At 37.3% G+C, this 15147-nt stretch overlaps 3 protein-coding genes across 7 annotated transcripts in view; 2 read left to right on the top strand and 1 right to left on the bottom strand.

Moving 5' to 3' along the window:
• adgrd1 (adhesion G protein-coupled receptor D1) overlaps positions 1–1754 on the bottom strand; it is a 31074-nt gene extending 29320 nt beyond the window's left edge. For 3 of the 4 annotated variants that reach the window (XM_086076076.1, XM_086076077.1, XM_086076078.1), the window contains exons 1-3: positions 1425–1754; positions 1271–1307; positions 485–601 (exon numbers count right to left, since the gene is read on the bottom strand). In XM_086076076.1, the coding sequence (XP_085932202.1) occupies positions 485–601; positions 1271–1307; positions 1425–1478 (208 nt within the window). In that variant the 5' untranslated portion in view covers positions 1479–1754. The remainder of the gene's footprint in view (positions 1–484; positions 602–1270; positions 1308–1424) is intronic. The other variant, XM_086076079.1, reaches the window with a different exon arrangement.
• Positions 1755–2447: 693 nt separating this feature from the next.
• Positions 2448–9282, top strand: stx2b (syntaxin 2b). Of its 2 annotated transcripts, XM_086075713.1 has the most exons (11): positions 2448–2676; positions 2747–2821; positions 2887–2986; positions 3236–3310; positions 3400–3473; positions 3646–3754; positions 6768–6841; positions 6975–7112; positions 7334–7444; positions 7711–7824; positions 7932–9282. In XM_086075713.1, exons 1-10 carry the CDS (start codon positions 2647–2649, stop codon positions 7804–7806), a joined length of 882 nt encoding a protein of 293 aa, XP_085931839.1. In that variant the 5' UTR covers positions 2448–2646; the 3' UTR covers positions 7807–7824; positions 7932–9282. The 2 variants fall into 2 exon arrangements, with proteins under 2 accessions (XP_085931839.1, XP_085931840.1); XM_086075714.1 differs by lacking the exon at positions 7711–7824.
• Positions 9283–14711: 5429 nt separating this feature from the next.
• rimbp2b (RIMS binding protein 2b) overlaps positions 14712–15147 on the top strand; it is a 106226-nt gene continuing 105790 nt past the window's right edge. Inside the window, exons 1-2 of the mRNA XM_086076753.1 lie at positions 14712–14742; positions 14829–14960. Of these exons, the coding sequence (XP_085932879.1) occupies positions 14740–14742; positions 14829–14960 (135 nt within the window). The 5' untranslated portion in view covers positions 14712–14739. The remainder of the gene's footprint in view (positions 14743–14828; positions 14961–15147) is intronic.

Here is a 15147-nt window from a genome sequence, read left to right as displayed (position 1 = left end):
GCAGAGGAGACAGTGAAAGACAAAAGACAATGAGAGGGACATGGTGTGCAGGTATAAGACAGAGTGATGCTGAGCTGAGTGACTCGGATCTATTCACTCCTCAAAGGAGGAATTTCCTCAGTGTGTGAGCGGCTTCACACATCGTGCTCAAGTCTATACCTGATCCCTCTTCAATTTCATCTCTTTGCTAAATCCAACAACAGGGCTAAAATGTGCTAAAGACATTGCTCAGAAAGAAAACGTTCCCAATTGTCAAACAAATCATTTTGGAATTGCTGTCATGGTTTTACCACTTAAAGTGAATATTATATTCAACAGTGCACATGTTTAGCTCCTTTAACACCTGAGGTAAGTTCAAGAGCTTGGATCACATCAGCTCATTTAAAAAAACGGCATGATGATTGTGATGGGAAAACAGTCAAATGAGATCATGCATAGTTCAAACAGAAAAGGACATCTTGCGGATGCACAGGGATACACATACTTATATTACTTCCGTTAACATAACCTGGTCTGTTTCCAATCTGGTCCCACAGTCTGTCGATCCCATCCACAGCATCAAGAGGCCAATAATGTGAGGCTGTGGACAACACCTGCAGGCCTGGGAGGAACAGTTCGGGGGTCAACATAGATTTCCAGAGCGACCCCCACTAAATCAAACGGTTTGCCATTATTTGATATGACTTTTCCTGAGACAACGTTGAATACAGCTGTATGTTCGTCATCCTGACACTTCTGTGTTTATATAATGCAGAATAACATTTTCTAGTCGAGCACAGTGGACTTGTGGTTAGCATGACTGCCTCGTAGTCGAAAGTTTTTGGTTCGGAATACAGTTCAGGCCTTCCTCACTCATAATTAATTACACCTAATAATACTTGGTCAACAATTCTCTTTATACAGTGTGTGTGGAGTTTGCATGTTCCTCATTGCTTATGTAGGTTTTGTCTGGGTACTCTTGTTTCTTCCCACATTCCAAAGAAATGCATATAAGGCCTTTTGAAAACTTAATTGTCCATTAGAATGAATGTGAGTGTGAATGATTGTTTGTCAATATGTGCCTCTCGGTAGAATGGTAACTCGGATGCTCTAATGAGGACAATCTATGGGAATTTTTTTTTTTTTTTTAATGGATGGATCGAAATTTCTAGTAACAAAAAATGTGTTCTTTAAAATCGAATGCACATCCATTAGGTCTATGGTTTTGCAACGACTAAGCACAGTGGTACAAGGAAAATATATACGCTCATGCAAAATTGCATTTCTCTACCTGGATGCTCCAGGTGATGCACCACTTGGGCATAAACCTGCAAAAATAAATAAATAAATTAAAAAAATATTAACACTGGTTGGCAATTACCATAAGAACAGCCTGCACAATCATATGTAAGTAGCTACTGTTGACGTTTGAAAATATATCTTACCTTAACACATGAAACAAAAGCTGTTAATAGGTGAATTCCCAAAGAAAGCTCCATATTTTTTTTATGGGGAACTAACAGAGTAGGATTAAAACCCAGTAAAAGTTAAATCCACAAGTAAAAAGTAATCCAGAAGTCACCCATTATTCCAAGAAACTTTAGATGAGGCCAGTTGTCCAGAATGTAGAAGAGCTCAATTTAGAAGAATGTTTAATTGAAGAAATCGTTTTTCATTATAGGAAAAGAAGAAATAAAAATAATATAATAGAATCCGCAAGGAGTGTTCCAATATACATATACGAGTCGTTCTGGCGTGCTGATGAGTGCAGGCTCGCTGAGTTGTTGGACTGAACGTTGGAAGGGAAAACGTCATTTTTGGATCTTGTGAGGAGGGGCGTTGGAGCTGTGAGTAGATGACGTTATTTGTGCGTACACTGTGGCGGGATGGACTACCACCAAAATATTGTATGCAGCGTCCGATCGAGATTTTTTATTATTATTATTATTTTTACTTAGAAGATGCTGTTTCTTGAAAAGTTTGGGTTTCATAAATGGGGGGGGGGGGGGGGGGGTGGGGTCAACACACTGATTTCAATCCGCTATCCATATTAAATTATGTACCAATAAAATGGTAATGATAAGGTGAATAATATTATCGTTCTAAACTTGTTTGAAAGGCAATACACAACAAAATTCCCATTGAGGAGAAATTAGAAGACAAGACCTCATTCTTGGGGGTTACCGTTTTTCATGTTGGTTTACAGCGACACCGTGTGGCCACCTTGATCATTGACTCGCATCTATTTAGTGAAGCATCTCTGTTCTGACAGTGAACGTCTCTAATATTTCGTATAATTGATTTCAGTATAGCCTACATATTAAATATAGGTTTATATAGTAATTCACATGTAACATGGTGGTTTTAATCATGAATATATTGACTGTTTGATTGAGGTTGGACTTGTTTCATCTCTGGAGACCGCTAGGGGGAGGGACGTAAAAAGGCGTTTACGAGGAAGAGTTGGAGAAGATCTGTGTGTGAGAGACTCATCGATTAATATCCAAGTGTAATCAGACTTATCTCTGTCGTTACGTGGAGCGTTTTATATTTTGTTGGACACGCGTCGAGCTTCTGAACGCGAACATCTGTCACATGGATGACCCGGAGGGACTTTTATTACACTAGTATAAAGTAAACTATTCTAGAGACGAGCTGGCCATTGTGATGAAGGATCGACTGCTTGAGCTGACTGCTGTAAGTGCCCTTTATTGCTTTCATGAAACATTTCGGTAATTCTTTGGATTTTCATTTGTCGCTCTTACAGAGCAGAACATCGGCAGAGGAAGATGTTGCAGTCGCGGTGGACCGAGATGGTTTCATGGAGGGCTTCTTTAGGAGGGTCAGTCGCTGTGATCTAACAAATGTACAATACCTCGGAAGATCCAAAAATGTTGCTCTTTGCAGGTGGAAGAGGTCCGAGGGCTCATTGATAAGATATACGACCAAGTGGAGGACGTGAAGAAGATGCACAGCATGATCCTGTCTGCGCCGCACCCAGATGACAGTAAGTTCTGTTACACTTTCACGTGGCTCACATCACTGCAGTTTGACATTTGTGGCAACAAATCCCTTACTTCTTAATCTTGTCTATACATGTCTTAAAGGTATAGTTGAGATCCATAGCAAATATGTATTTAAAATATGATTTCATCATTTCACCACATGTTCAGAGTGGCACTATATATATTTTTTTTATGGTTACAACCCCTGTTAAGTAAAAGTTAGACGTCTGTTTTCTTCTTCTTGTGCACAGAAACAAAAGATCGTCTTAATGCACTGACCAACGAAATCAAAGGCAATGCCAATGTGGTGCGAACCAAACTAAAATGTGAGTCGAACTACAAATGTGTTGTCACTCGCACTGTACACATCATTAACGTTTCCTGTGTTTTATGCCGTGCTGCTCTCACACTGAAGCCATGGAGCAAAGCATGCCTAAAGATGACGCGACTAACAGATCCTCTGTTGACTTCAGGATCCAGAAAACACAGGTAGCTGTTAGTTATTCGGTATTCCATTCCTGTACTTCATTTGGCTGATTACTCTGAATACTGTACTGTGTTTAAATTCATCCCACATCAGGAAATTATACATAAACATGGAATTGGGATGTTTGAAAAGAACAATGTCCTCCTCTGTCCTTGTCCCTCGATTCATCTCTAGCACACGGTGCTGTCCAGGAAGTTTGTGGAGGTAATGACCCAGTACAATGAGACACAAGTTTCCTTTAGAGAGCGAAGCAAAGGACGGATCCAAAGACAATTGGAGATAAGTAAGTGACAAATGTTAACCTTTGACTTTTTGTGAGGTCAGTGTGCATCCATGTATAGTATCAATACTTCTCCAAGACCATGTGCATACATTTTTCGAGCTTGTTCACTTCATGAATGTAGTTGTGCGAGCAACATTTATGAATGTGAGACAATCAAATCCAGAGATAAAAGAGTGGCAAAAACATCCATGTGAGACAAGATCCAGGAAACAGACTCCACCTGTTTCCTCTTTTTCTCTAACTTGTTGCTAAACAGACATTAGGGGTGTTCACTTTTTACAGGCTTATTTAATCTGCCAAAGCTTATTTTTACATCAAACTAAATTTGGCACTTGAATTAATCATGCTTTATTTTTGTCGTTGATTAGGCTGAGAGCGCTTTTGCGCTTCCATTGCCTTAACTATGTTTCCATAGGTGGACATAAATGAACCCATTTCCCCATTGTTTTTCAAGACGCCCTGAATGCCCCACTTTAAAACCACTAGTGTGTATTAGAAGTTTGGTCTTTCCCCCACAAAGACCAGACAATAGTGAAAAATAGGTCTGCTCCCCCAGGCCCTGCAGCCAACATTAATGAGAAGCTTTGCACTGTAGCTGCTAAGGCTGATACTGGAGACTGTGCTGTGCACTGTGTCAGTGTTGCCGGGACAACGGGAAGAGGGCAGGGCGGCTTGTGTAACACTTCTTCACCTGGCTTCGACACACAGTGCTGTCATGGAGTCCTAACAATAAGTGACATCGCACGGAGTGACCTTTTTTTTTCTTTTTCTTTTTGCTTTATAGTGATGGATTGCATTTCAATGAGATGTGAACGGGGCGTGTTTTGATGTGTTAGGTTGAGTCTCTCTAAGGAGAAGTCTATACAAAAGGTGTGTGACATCCAGTAAGCACTTTCCTCTCGAGGGAGGGAGTGGTTAATCAACAAGAGGGATGACTTGGGGGGGAGGAAAAAACTTTTGTGTTTAAATAGTGTCAGCAGCTGTTTCTCTTATGAGAGGTGTTAGGGTCTATAGGTTCCAGAGTCTTACGTCTATTTTTGGGCAACCCGGAGCCAAAAATAGAATGTAGGTGTCAAGTTACGCAACAACAAGCACCACCTGTATCAGTAGCTAATTTGTTTTTCTATCAACATTGTTAGCTCATGATCCTTTAACGAAAAGAACAATAATGGCATATGCAGTATAATATATGCCTTCAGCTGCATGAAATGAAAATAAGTACAAACTGTACCTGCATGTGAGAAAGGCAGCAATTTATTCATAGGACTGTCCGCCAGGCAATTTAGTGTGCCTTGGTCTCATCACTCAGTGGGCTGTACACAGAGCATCTTCGCAACAATACCACACTAATCTGTTGTTTTGGGATTAAACAGATTGCACTGTGTTTTGTGTTAAACCTCATCTTTTATTACATTAGTGCAAAGTCATCTTTTCAAACAGTATCAGCAATCTATCTGGCCATCTATTTTCTACCGCTTATCCTGTTCAGGTACATGGGTGGTCTTCTCTATTAGAAAAACAAAACAAAAACTGTAGAATCTACTCAACATGGTAGCAATTTACATCCATTTTAAATGGCTACATTTAAATAATATATTTTGAGTAAAGAGTACATTAATTCAATATATGTGAAATACGTGCATCAATTCGATTTTTATTACATTCCACACCTATAATTACTCATTAGCATTTAGTAAAATATACTCATGATTTTTCAATTTATAGTTATTAAACAAAATGAATGGTCAGTGCTGAGGATCAAACCCACAACTTTTAGGTTAGGAGTCGGCCACTCCACCGACTGAGCCATGAGATGCTGATAGACGCTTTGTTGCACATATTGCATTATATATAATAATCTCACTCAATATAATAGAAAATTAAGTTAAATTAAATTTAAAGTAACTGCATACATAATAAAATAACTAAATAATATATGTTATATAATAATATAATATAAATAATTTTAAATATATACATGCATAGTAAATTCAAATTATATTAAAAAATGTAAATAAAATCATATTATGAGTGTGGCCACTGATCACAAATGTGAGGTATACTTTACTTAATTTCTGGATGTAATTCATAGCTTTTGAATTAGGGCTTAATCCAAAGTACAGTATAAGATTTAAGGTGACTGCACGTTATTATCCTACTCTTATTGGTTATATTCTATAGTTTTTTGTGTTTTTTTTTTAGGGATTTGCAAGTACCGAAGCCAGGGTTGGGTCAATACCTGGTCTTATTTCAGGGTATTGGTACTTGCGATGGTGGCTGACACCAGTATCGGCCCCTCTCTTGTGGCCATTTTTTCGACCAGGAACATATACAAAATATATATTTTCTGAACAAATGGAAAAAAAGGTAATAGAAAATTGCCATTTATTTCACGCATTTTTTTTTTAAAAGGAAAAATGCTGTATCCGGATATACGTATAGGTCTTTCTTTAAAATGATCTGTTTTATCTGTTGTATCAATTTTCATTGTTTTTGTGTGAAATTTGTCTCAAAAGTAGAGTGGCATCTACTTGTACTGATATCAGTCTGAAAAAAAAGTGGCATCAAGCATCCCTAATTTTTTTCACATATAGTGTAGGTAAATTTGACCCATTTTTTTGTAAAATGTAAAATAGGTCATGTAGGTATAATTGACCCTTTATTCTATAATTCCTTTACTGCGTAAAATCATCAGGTACATTTTAAATGATTGTCATGGATTGGTAACTATTCTCCAAATATATATATATTTTTTTGTATATACGGAATGGGCGAGTGGGAGTGTACACACAGTGTTAACCGCATACTTAGAGTCAACCATTAACTCTCATATTCAAACATTTAGATAATTAAGTCTTCAATTAGCTTAGCACCTATCAACTACTAGCATGTTTTTGGAACATGGGAGGAAAGGGGAGTACCTCCTCATCAGCAGTGTAGCAGACATATCAGAATTAATGTAATATTTGGGTGTCACAAAACATACTTTAATTTGTAAAATTAATAATTTTAGCTGGAAGAGTGACCACCAATGAAGAACTGGAAGACATGCTAGAGAGTGGAATTCCATCTATCTTCACATCTGACGTAAGCATTCTTCTAACTCACATGACTGGTACACACTGTAATATTATCAAATGGTGGCAAAAAAAAAAAGAAGTTGTTTTTTTGAAATACTGTTGTATGATTTTATGGTTACCGTAGTTTGCTGTTCCTTTAGATCATCTCAGACTCCAAGATCACACGTCAGGCCTTGGATGAGATTGAGTCACGACATCAGGACATCATAAGACTGGAGTCCAGCATTCGAGAGCTTCATGCGATGTTCATGGACATGGCGATGCTAGTTGAAACTCAGGTAGCACTCGAGCTGACCCACATCGCCAATTGCTTTTAATTAGAATTTTTCTGTGTATAAGGTCATGGTGAGCACCTTGACCTAGTATTTAGCATGTCTTCCTTACGGTTGAAAGGTTCTAGGTTCTTAGTCCAGCCTGTGATGCGTGGATTTACATGTTGTCTCTTTGCTCTTCGGACAAGCAATGTATGTCACTATGTTATTCATAATCTCTTTTACAGGGCGAAATGGTCAACAACATTGAGAACAATGTTTCCAATGCAGCGGAATATATTGGTCGGGCTAAAGAAGAAACCAAAAAAGCAGTAAGATACCAGAAAAAATCCAGGAGGGTAAGTGCTACTTTATAATTACACCTATCGCCCTCTGCTGGCACATTCGAATGAGAACAATACAAAAGCTTAATCAAACTCTGCCTTGACATACACAATATTGCTCAATTTGGATTGACACTGACTATAAGCAGACTTATATGTAACTTGTTGATATTAATAGTTCTCTCTCAGTGTCATGATTGGGCATTGTTATTATTAATCAATTTTCTGTTGTCACTACTGAGGTTTGAAGTTCAATTAACACCATATTCTTTGCTTGGCAGAAATATATAATCCTTGCCTTTGCTCTCCTGATCCTGCTCGCTGTCATTGCTTTGATCGTTGGCTTGTCTGTTGGACTAACCAAACCTCCTGCCTGAGACTGATAACAGCAGGAGGTAATAACATCCACACCGCTTGTCATCCATCCTGCGTCTTTTCAATCATTTTCCTTAGGTCCAGATATTGACGTCTTTATTATTTTTATTTTTATTTATTTTAACAGAAGCTGCTCTGCCCTGCTGTGTGTGGAGTTGCGGTTGTCCTCATTTTACTCATTGCGCTAGTTGGTGCCTTCGGGTGAAGGATTACATGGGTCACAACCTCACAGTAATCTCTTGTTCCTGTAGTGATAAAGCTTCCAACAGCGCCATCTCATTCACCATGTAACAGCATTACAGGGAGAACCGCAATCAAGTATGATAAGTTGTCTTCTGCTCTTCTTTGCACCACTAACAACAGACCTCGCGACGCACAAATCTGTACACAGGGAAGTGTCATGTAAACATCTCGCTGTCCACAACATTAGGTACAACTGCACAATCTAGCAAATAGAAACCTGTATTCAAATTCTGCCTTTGAAAAAAGTCATGCAATAGTAAAATGTTTAACATTGTTTGACGGATATTAATTTAACACCACATAGTTCATCTCTTCTAAACGATTACATAATGCAAGTGTACCTAATGTTGTGGCTGTTGAGTGTAGCTCTCTGTGATACAATCACTATTTACTGCCTATCAGATATTTTGGAACAAAGGATATGCACACTATGATATAGTAGATTTATTTAAAATCAATATATTAAACATTTCTTATTTTGTAAGAATACAGCAGAACACAGCTTCTTCACTAACACCCACCTAAAAAATAAAATAAAATTAAAAAAAAACACCACACATTTGTAACAATGAGATTTATGTGCCAGATTGCTGTTTAGCTGCAGTGATGTCCTGCTTACTTCTTGCCACTGTGAGATAAACGAGAAATTAATTCTCCAGCCTAAATGTTTCATATGATCACTTGATCTTTTTGAATATGAATTATTTACTTGAAGTCATGTAAACTGATTGTAAGCGCTATATCTCAGGACGTTGCTGTACATTTGGAAAAGACGGAATGTAGGTTTTGTGTCATGTTTTCCACTTTTGATTCAGCATTATTCCTATTGACTAAAGCAGCATATTTAAACAGTTTGAATTGTGCCTTCTCTATTCATAATAAAAATGTTTTTGTATTGTGACTGTGATGTCAGAAATATGCCCTGTGAAAATGTCTTTTTTGATGTCATTTGAAGGACACGTTTTACTCATTGTGTTAAAACATAATCATTTGTCTTTATGACTATTGTCTTAACTTCAACAACCAAGCCTAAATTGTGCCTTCTCTATCCCTAATGAAAAGCTTTTTTAATGTGACTGTGATGTCTTAAATACGCCTGTGAAAATCTCTTTTTCATGTCATTTTAGGGCCACATCGTGGTAATTATTTGTATTGTTTGAACGTTATGAATTAGATTTTATATCAAACTTGTGTGAAATTTATTATTACAAATAAAAAATAATTTCTAAAACATATTACTTAATCTGTCCATTTCATATATCCATTGTCCTCATAGCTAGTGCATCGCTAACACTGGGTGAGTAGTAGGGTCCTATCACAAATATTCTATGACTATTTATAGCAGTGGTTCTAAACCTTGTTGGAGGTACTTAACCTCACCAGTTTCCTATACACATTCACCAAACCCTTCTTTATTGATTGAAAAATAAATGTTATTTTTTTATTTTTTTATTCAAGACATAGGTATAGGGTTTACTGGTGAACAAAATGAACAGAGAGAGTAGCCTTTCTCAAATTTACAGAGCACTTTAAAACAACCACCGCTGTTTTCAACCAGGGGCAGCATGAACAATGAAAACAACAAAGGCCCCAAAATTGAACCTTGTGGAACACCATATGTTCCGTTATACATATGAATTCATTCATTCATTTATTTTAATTTTTTTTTGCTCAAGAAAGTCATTATGAAAGGATTACAGTAATGAAGAAACCACACAACGTACCATCACAACAGCCACAAGTCGACTACTGAGCACAACAAATGCAATCCAAGCAATGTAGCATAATCACCCGCAGCCAGACACATTTTTAGCCCATTTCTGGGGGTGCTTCAGCAAAATGCAAGATGAACGGAGCAGACGTCCTCCTCGAGTCCAGTCAGTCACGGTATGTATGTCTGTCTAGTTGAGTGAAAATGTTCCTTAATTTCACCAGGATATGTGAAAAGTTTTTATTTTCATTACTAGTCTGCTTTTTTTGCTCCTCGATCATGTTGCTACTTGCTAATGAGGGAAACAAGTGTTAATAGTGATGTCTATATTTTACTAACGTGTGTGGCGTGCTTGCGTGGTGTGTGTCTGCACAGGGAAAACAGTAGCCTTGTGAAGTAGGTCATGGACACAAGATTGTTTTTCAGCAAACAAAAGCTCCATTTTGAAGTATTTGTATTAAAGACAAGATGTAAAAAGTCAGACGCAAAAAGTCTATTTGTTGTGTTAAATATGTTTATATGGTGTGTCTGCACAGACTTGTACATGCATTATTATTATTATTTTGTAGATTCAAGTGCATTTCTTTTTTGATGTGTATGTTAATGTGTATGTTTTTTTATATATATAACAAAACTCCTAAACTCGGAGTTTGAACGTCTCGGAACTCGTACAAATCGGACTTCAACCCCAAAAATCTAAGTAAAAAAGGCCTCGGAGTTTGAATTAATTTTCAGATTCAAACACCCAAGCAAAGCAAGCTAAGCCGAACGTACCTTGAAAACGGGTAGCCGAGCGAAGCCGAATGAAGCATTTTGATTTTTCACAACAATTTTCTTCACCAAGGGCCCAAAAAAGACAACAGTGCCAGTGGCAGCAAAGAAAAACATACAGTGCTACGAACCACAGCGGAATTAGGAAGGAGATTATCGCGCCATTGTTACTACTGTGACTACTTCTGTAAATACTGGCACGAGGACCCGCCTTAGATGGTCAACAACGTGCTTGACGTTAAACAACGCACGCAAGGACCGCTTAGTAGTCTAACAATAAGCCCAATGTAAAATACACAAACTCAGCAGTGAACTAAAGCAAGCATTAACATAGCATTTATCATCCACTGATGCCATCATACCACAACAAAAAAGGTAAGGTATTTTTTTTATTGTTTAAATACTGTACAGGGTATAAATGTAAAACACATAAATAGAAATTAAAATATAAATTTTCTGTTTTTGGAGCTTGGGAACGGATTAATTGCATTTACATTATTTCCTATGGGAAAAGATGTTTCGGAAGTTGAATAATTCGGATTTTGAACACTTCGCAGGAACGAATTATGTTCAAACTCCGAGATACCACACTACAGTCAAATAACAAACATTCTGTATTAAGTTAATGTCTGTTAATATATTTAATATGTTGTTTGTTTCATTTAAAAGAAAAAACAAAGAGACAAGACCAATGTCCATTTTTGTTAATTCTCATTGTAAACTGTGGGGAGCTAATCTTGCCAGCAAGATGAATTCTCGCGGTATTTGTGAGTTCACATAGAATATGTCTTGTACCGCTCCCGCTGATACGTTTGCAGCCGATCTATTTTCGATCGGATCAATCAGGCGTTGTTTACGCAGGACGAAACCAATAAGCGCCGATGGCGAGGGGAAACTAACAAACCTAACAGTCAAATGGATGCTACAATTAATTATGTTCTCGCAGAATTACTCACTGTTTCCTTGTTGAAATTGAACAGCGAGAGGATTTTCGTGCATTTTTATCTGCTAAGACGAAACGAAAGACGAGATTTTCATCCGTTGCCTTAATTGGTTAAAACAAAATGTGCAAAGATGCCGCATCGTCCAATCAGCTCGAAGTATTGTACAGCAAGCCCCGCCTTTCCCGAACGGGCCTGCTTAGTAAAGTACCAGATTGATAATGTGAAGAACTCCTTCGAGCGAATCACAATTATCAATCTGGCTGGCGAGGTTAGTGGGGGAGCTGGTTTTCTCCAGAAACATGCATACTGTCAATGCGTATGTTGAGGAACGGTTGTATTAAAAAGAGTAAGAAATTAGGGTTGGGGTATGTTTATATTTGAAGTCCTTTTCGCCTTTGCATAACTTTTATTCGATTTGGTTTACTCACTGACTTCCCATGCAATTTTGGGAGCGGGAAGTACCCCCAAACCACGGCAAGCTACTTATCAACCCCCCCCCCCCCCCCACCACCCCTTACACCGAAATTGCTACCTTCGAACAACAACAAACATTAAAACAACTAAATTGCTATTGTTGAACAGCCTTAATAACTGGTTGCTGTTTGCAAGTAACCGTCTTATTGCTTATCTCAGTTCATTTAACATGATTAGTGATAGTGAGAGAAGGAACACACAGTGTTCTCGCTCTCTGAATTAGATCATAAACTCAATCTCAGAAGGGTGATAATACTGAGAAAATGTTGAGGACAATCATTAATTTCAATAAACACACTGCATGCATTTAGGTTACACAGTAAATCAATTTGTAGAGAGCTACGGTGAAGTCTTTTTTTTTTCTTTTTTTTTCTGCTTGCCAACGTTTTTGTTTTGTCTATCATGTTTCCTGGCCAGCTCTTTGACTTTCTTTAATCCATTTTTTGCACATAATTTAAAATTGCACAGTTCCTGTTTGACACATGCTGGTGAATAAAACATGGCACTATGTTGTACAATGAATATTGGTTGTGATTCACTAACTAAATCTAAAAGTGCGACTGGAATGTGAGATTTACAGGTTATGCATCCATATCCACATTCAAACGGTTTTCAACATTTGTAATCACCAGATTGCAGCCTTGCTTGTAAACACTCATTATGTGGATGAACACAAACAAACAATAACGGCGTATTCTTCCATTATTGTAATGCTGCGAGCCTGCGTGAGTGATCCTCTTCCACTAAATTGATGGGAAGCATAATGACTGTAGGCAAAAAATGAACATGATATAATGTTGAAGCTTATTTCCAATAAATCTCTTATTGTTACATTATTTGATTTCATACAGTAAACATCCATGACAAATCTGAATTTTCTGTATAGACATACACACATAGACAAAATTGTTTGTACCTCTCTGTTAATGAACGAACAAACAATCAAGATGATAAAAGAAATAGTAATAATAAATGAAAATGTAATAAAAATAAAAATAACCAATGTAAATGAGACATTGCTCTGAAAAGTGGTTGAACAGTCCTTGACAAAAAATGATGGCATCCCTCTAGAAAAGTTTGAAAATTATTTGATCATAGTGTCATGTTCAACCATGGTGAATCCTCTAATTACCATCACAGGTGTCTTCAAACTTGTGGTCAGTCATCCTGTTTAAAAGGTGACAAGTAGTAACTGTGCTGTTTGGTGACAGGGTGTGTTAACACTATACACTCACAGAAATATTTCAAGCCTAACTTAAGGTTTATGTAATTTTTTTACATAACAATTTCCCATTTCATTTGTTTGAAATGCATAAGCCTCAGGTTTGTGTATTTAGTATTAGTAAAGTACAATTCGTTTTTCTTTTTTACGTTTTCAGTTTAATCCCCAAAACATAATAATGTAAACAATTAGTTAGTTTTTTACATAGCAGTATATTTATCGTGTATATAGGTAACCTGATTATTATGTAATTCAAACAATATACTTTATGTATTTTAATTAAATGATCTCATTATTATTATATATTTGTAATTATACTTTATTAATACTAAATACATAAAGATGAGGAGTATGCGATTCAAATAAATAGGCTTTATTAGACTAATGAATATGTATCATATAAAGTATATTTGGTAGGTTTGTGTTAAAATGATCTATACAGGAAAAAACAGTAAATGGGAAATTGTCATGTAAAAAAATTATATAAATCTTAAATTAGGCTTGAAATATTTCTGTGAGTGCATGGGCACGAGGACGCAAAGGAGAGACTTGTCCCAGGGGATTAGAAAGAAACCTATAGACAAACACCTTAGAGTTAAAGACAAAAACACTATCTCCAAGCAGCTTGATGTACCTATGACAGCAGTTGCACATATTTGGTCCTCGGGACTCTAGTCAACCTCGCTGGATGAAAAAAATGTATAACAAAGAGGCAGATAATACATTATGATCACAATATGATCATTGTTTGAGCCAAAGTGGACAATGGGAGACGAAGACCAAGGAGAACACCAATGTTGAAAATAGATCATTAAATAAATAAATAAATAAATAAATAAATAAATAAATAAATAAATAAATAAATAAATAAATAAATAAATAAATAAATAAATAAATAAATAAACAAATAAATCCAAACTGCTTGTTGACCTTTCACAAAACTTCTAGGAGAATGTCTTATAGTCAGATAAAACAAAATTGGAGCTTTTGGGCAATGTAAATACGTTTATATCTACAGACACAAAAATGGCGCACACCAAGAAAATAACACTGTCCCTACTGTGAAACATGGATGAGGTTCTGTTATGTTCTATAGGGCTGCTTTGCTTCATCTGGAACAATGTTTCTTGAATCTGCGCAGGGTACAATGACATCTCAAGACTATCACGGTATTCAGAGAGAAATGTGCTGCCCAGTGTCGGAAAACGGTCGGTCTCAATCGCAGATCATGAGTCTTGCAACAAGACAACGAATGACCCAAAACACCCAACGTGTGCAACATCCAAAATCGAATTTGCATTGGTTAATTTCCATTCAAATCTGTATTTATTAACAACCCAGATGTAATATTCCAAGCCATGTAACATTTAATTTGCTTTTGTTTTGAATGTGAGTCTTGTGCCAGCTGTGCGGTCGGTGCTGTCTGTGTGTACCGACAATAATCCAACATCCCTTCATTATGTAACCCTGCTGGATACAGATATTTATAATCTGAAGTTATGACATCATCCGGCCACCCAGCACAGCTGACCATGACAAGCGTTTGGGATGGCATGCAAACTGGCCTGCCATGGTAGGTTGTTACTTGTAGTCACTCTGCGACATGATTGCGACCAGGCTTAATTATTTTTTTTTATCACCCCTTCCCTTTCACCCCAGGGGTCAATGGGTTGTGAGAAGACTTGCAGGGTGGAGAAACTCCTGAAACAGTGTCAGAGGGAGTGCGTTGTGAGCCTGAGACAAAGGTTACCTGCAGCGAAGAGGAGCAGTCGGATGAAAGGCACAGACAAGGTGAGCCCAGCGTTCTGTTAAGCCTTCAGTGAACGAGCTTTTAATTCAGCCACGTCTGGTCTGGACACAAGCTGCACTTGTTGATGCCCGCGGCCACAATCTGACCTCGTGCTGCACTCCGTGGCTCCAACTAATGAAACCGTGTTGTATGCGCTAACATGACTTTGTATTTGCTTGGGGTAAAATA

This window comes from Leptonotus elevatus, chromosome 5 (assembly GCF_054856555.1).
Source record: "Leptonotus elevatus isolate MCC_2025b chromosome 5, RoL_Lele_1.0, whole genome shotgun sequence".
NCBI classification, from domain to species: domain Eukaryota; kingdom Metazoa; phylum Chordata; class Actinopteri; order Syngnathiformes; family Syngnathidae; genus Leptonotus; species Leptonotus elevatus.
Note: the sequence above shows the minus strand (reverse complement) of the source record. Positions and strands in the feature narration are given on the sequence as shown.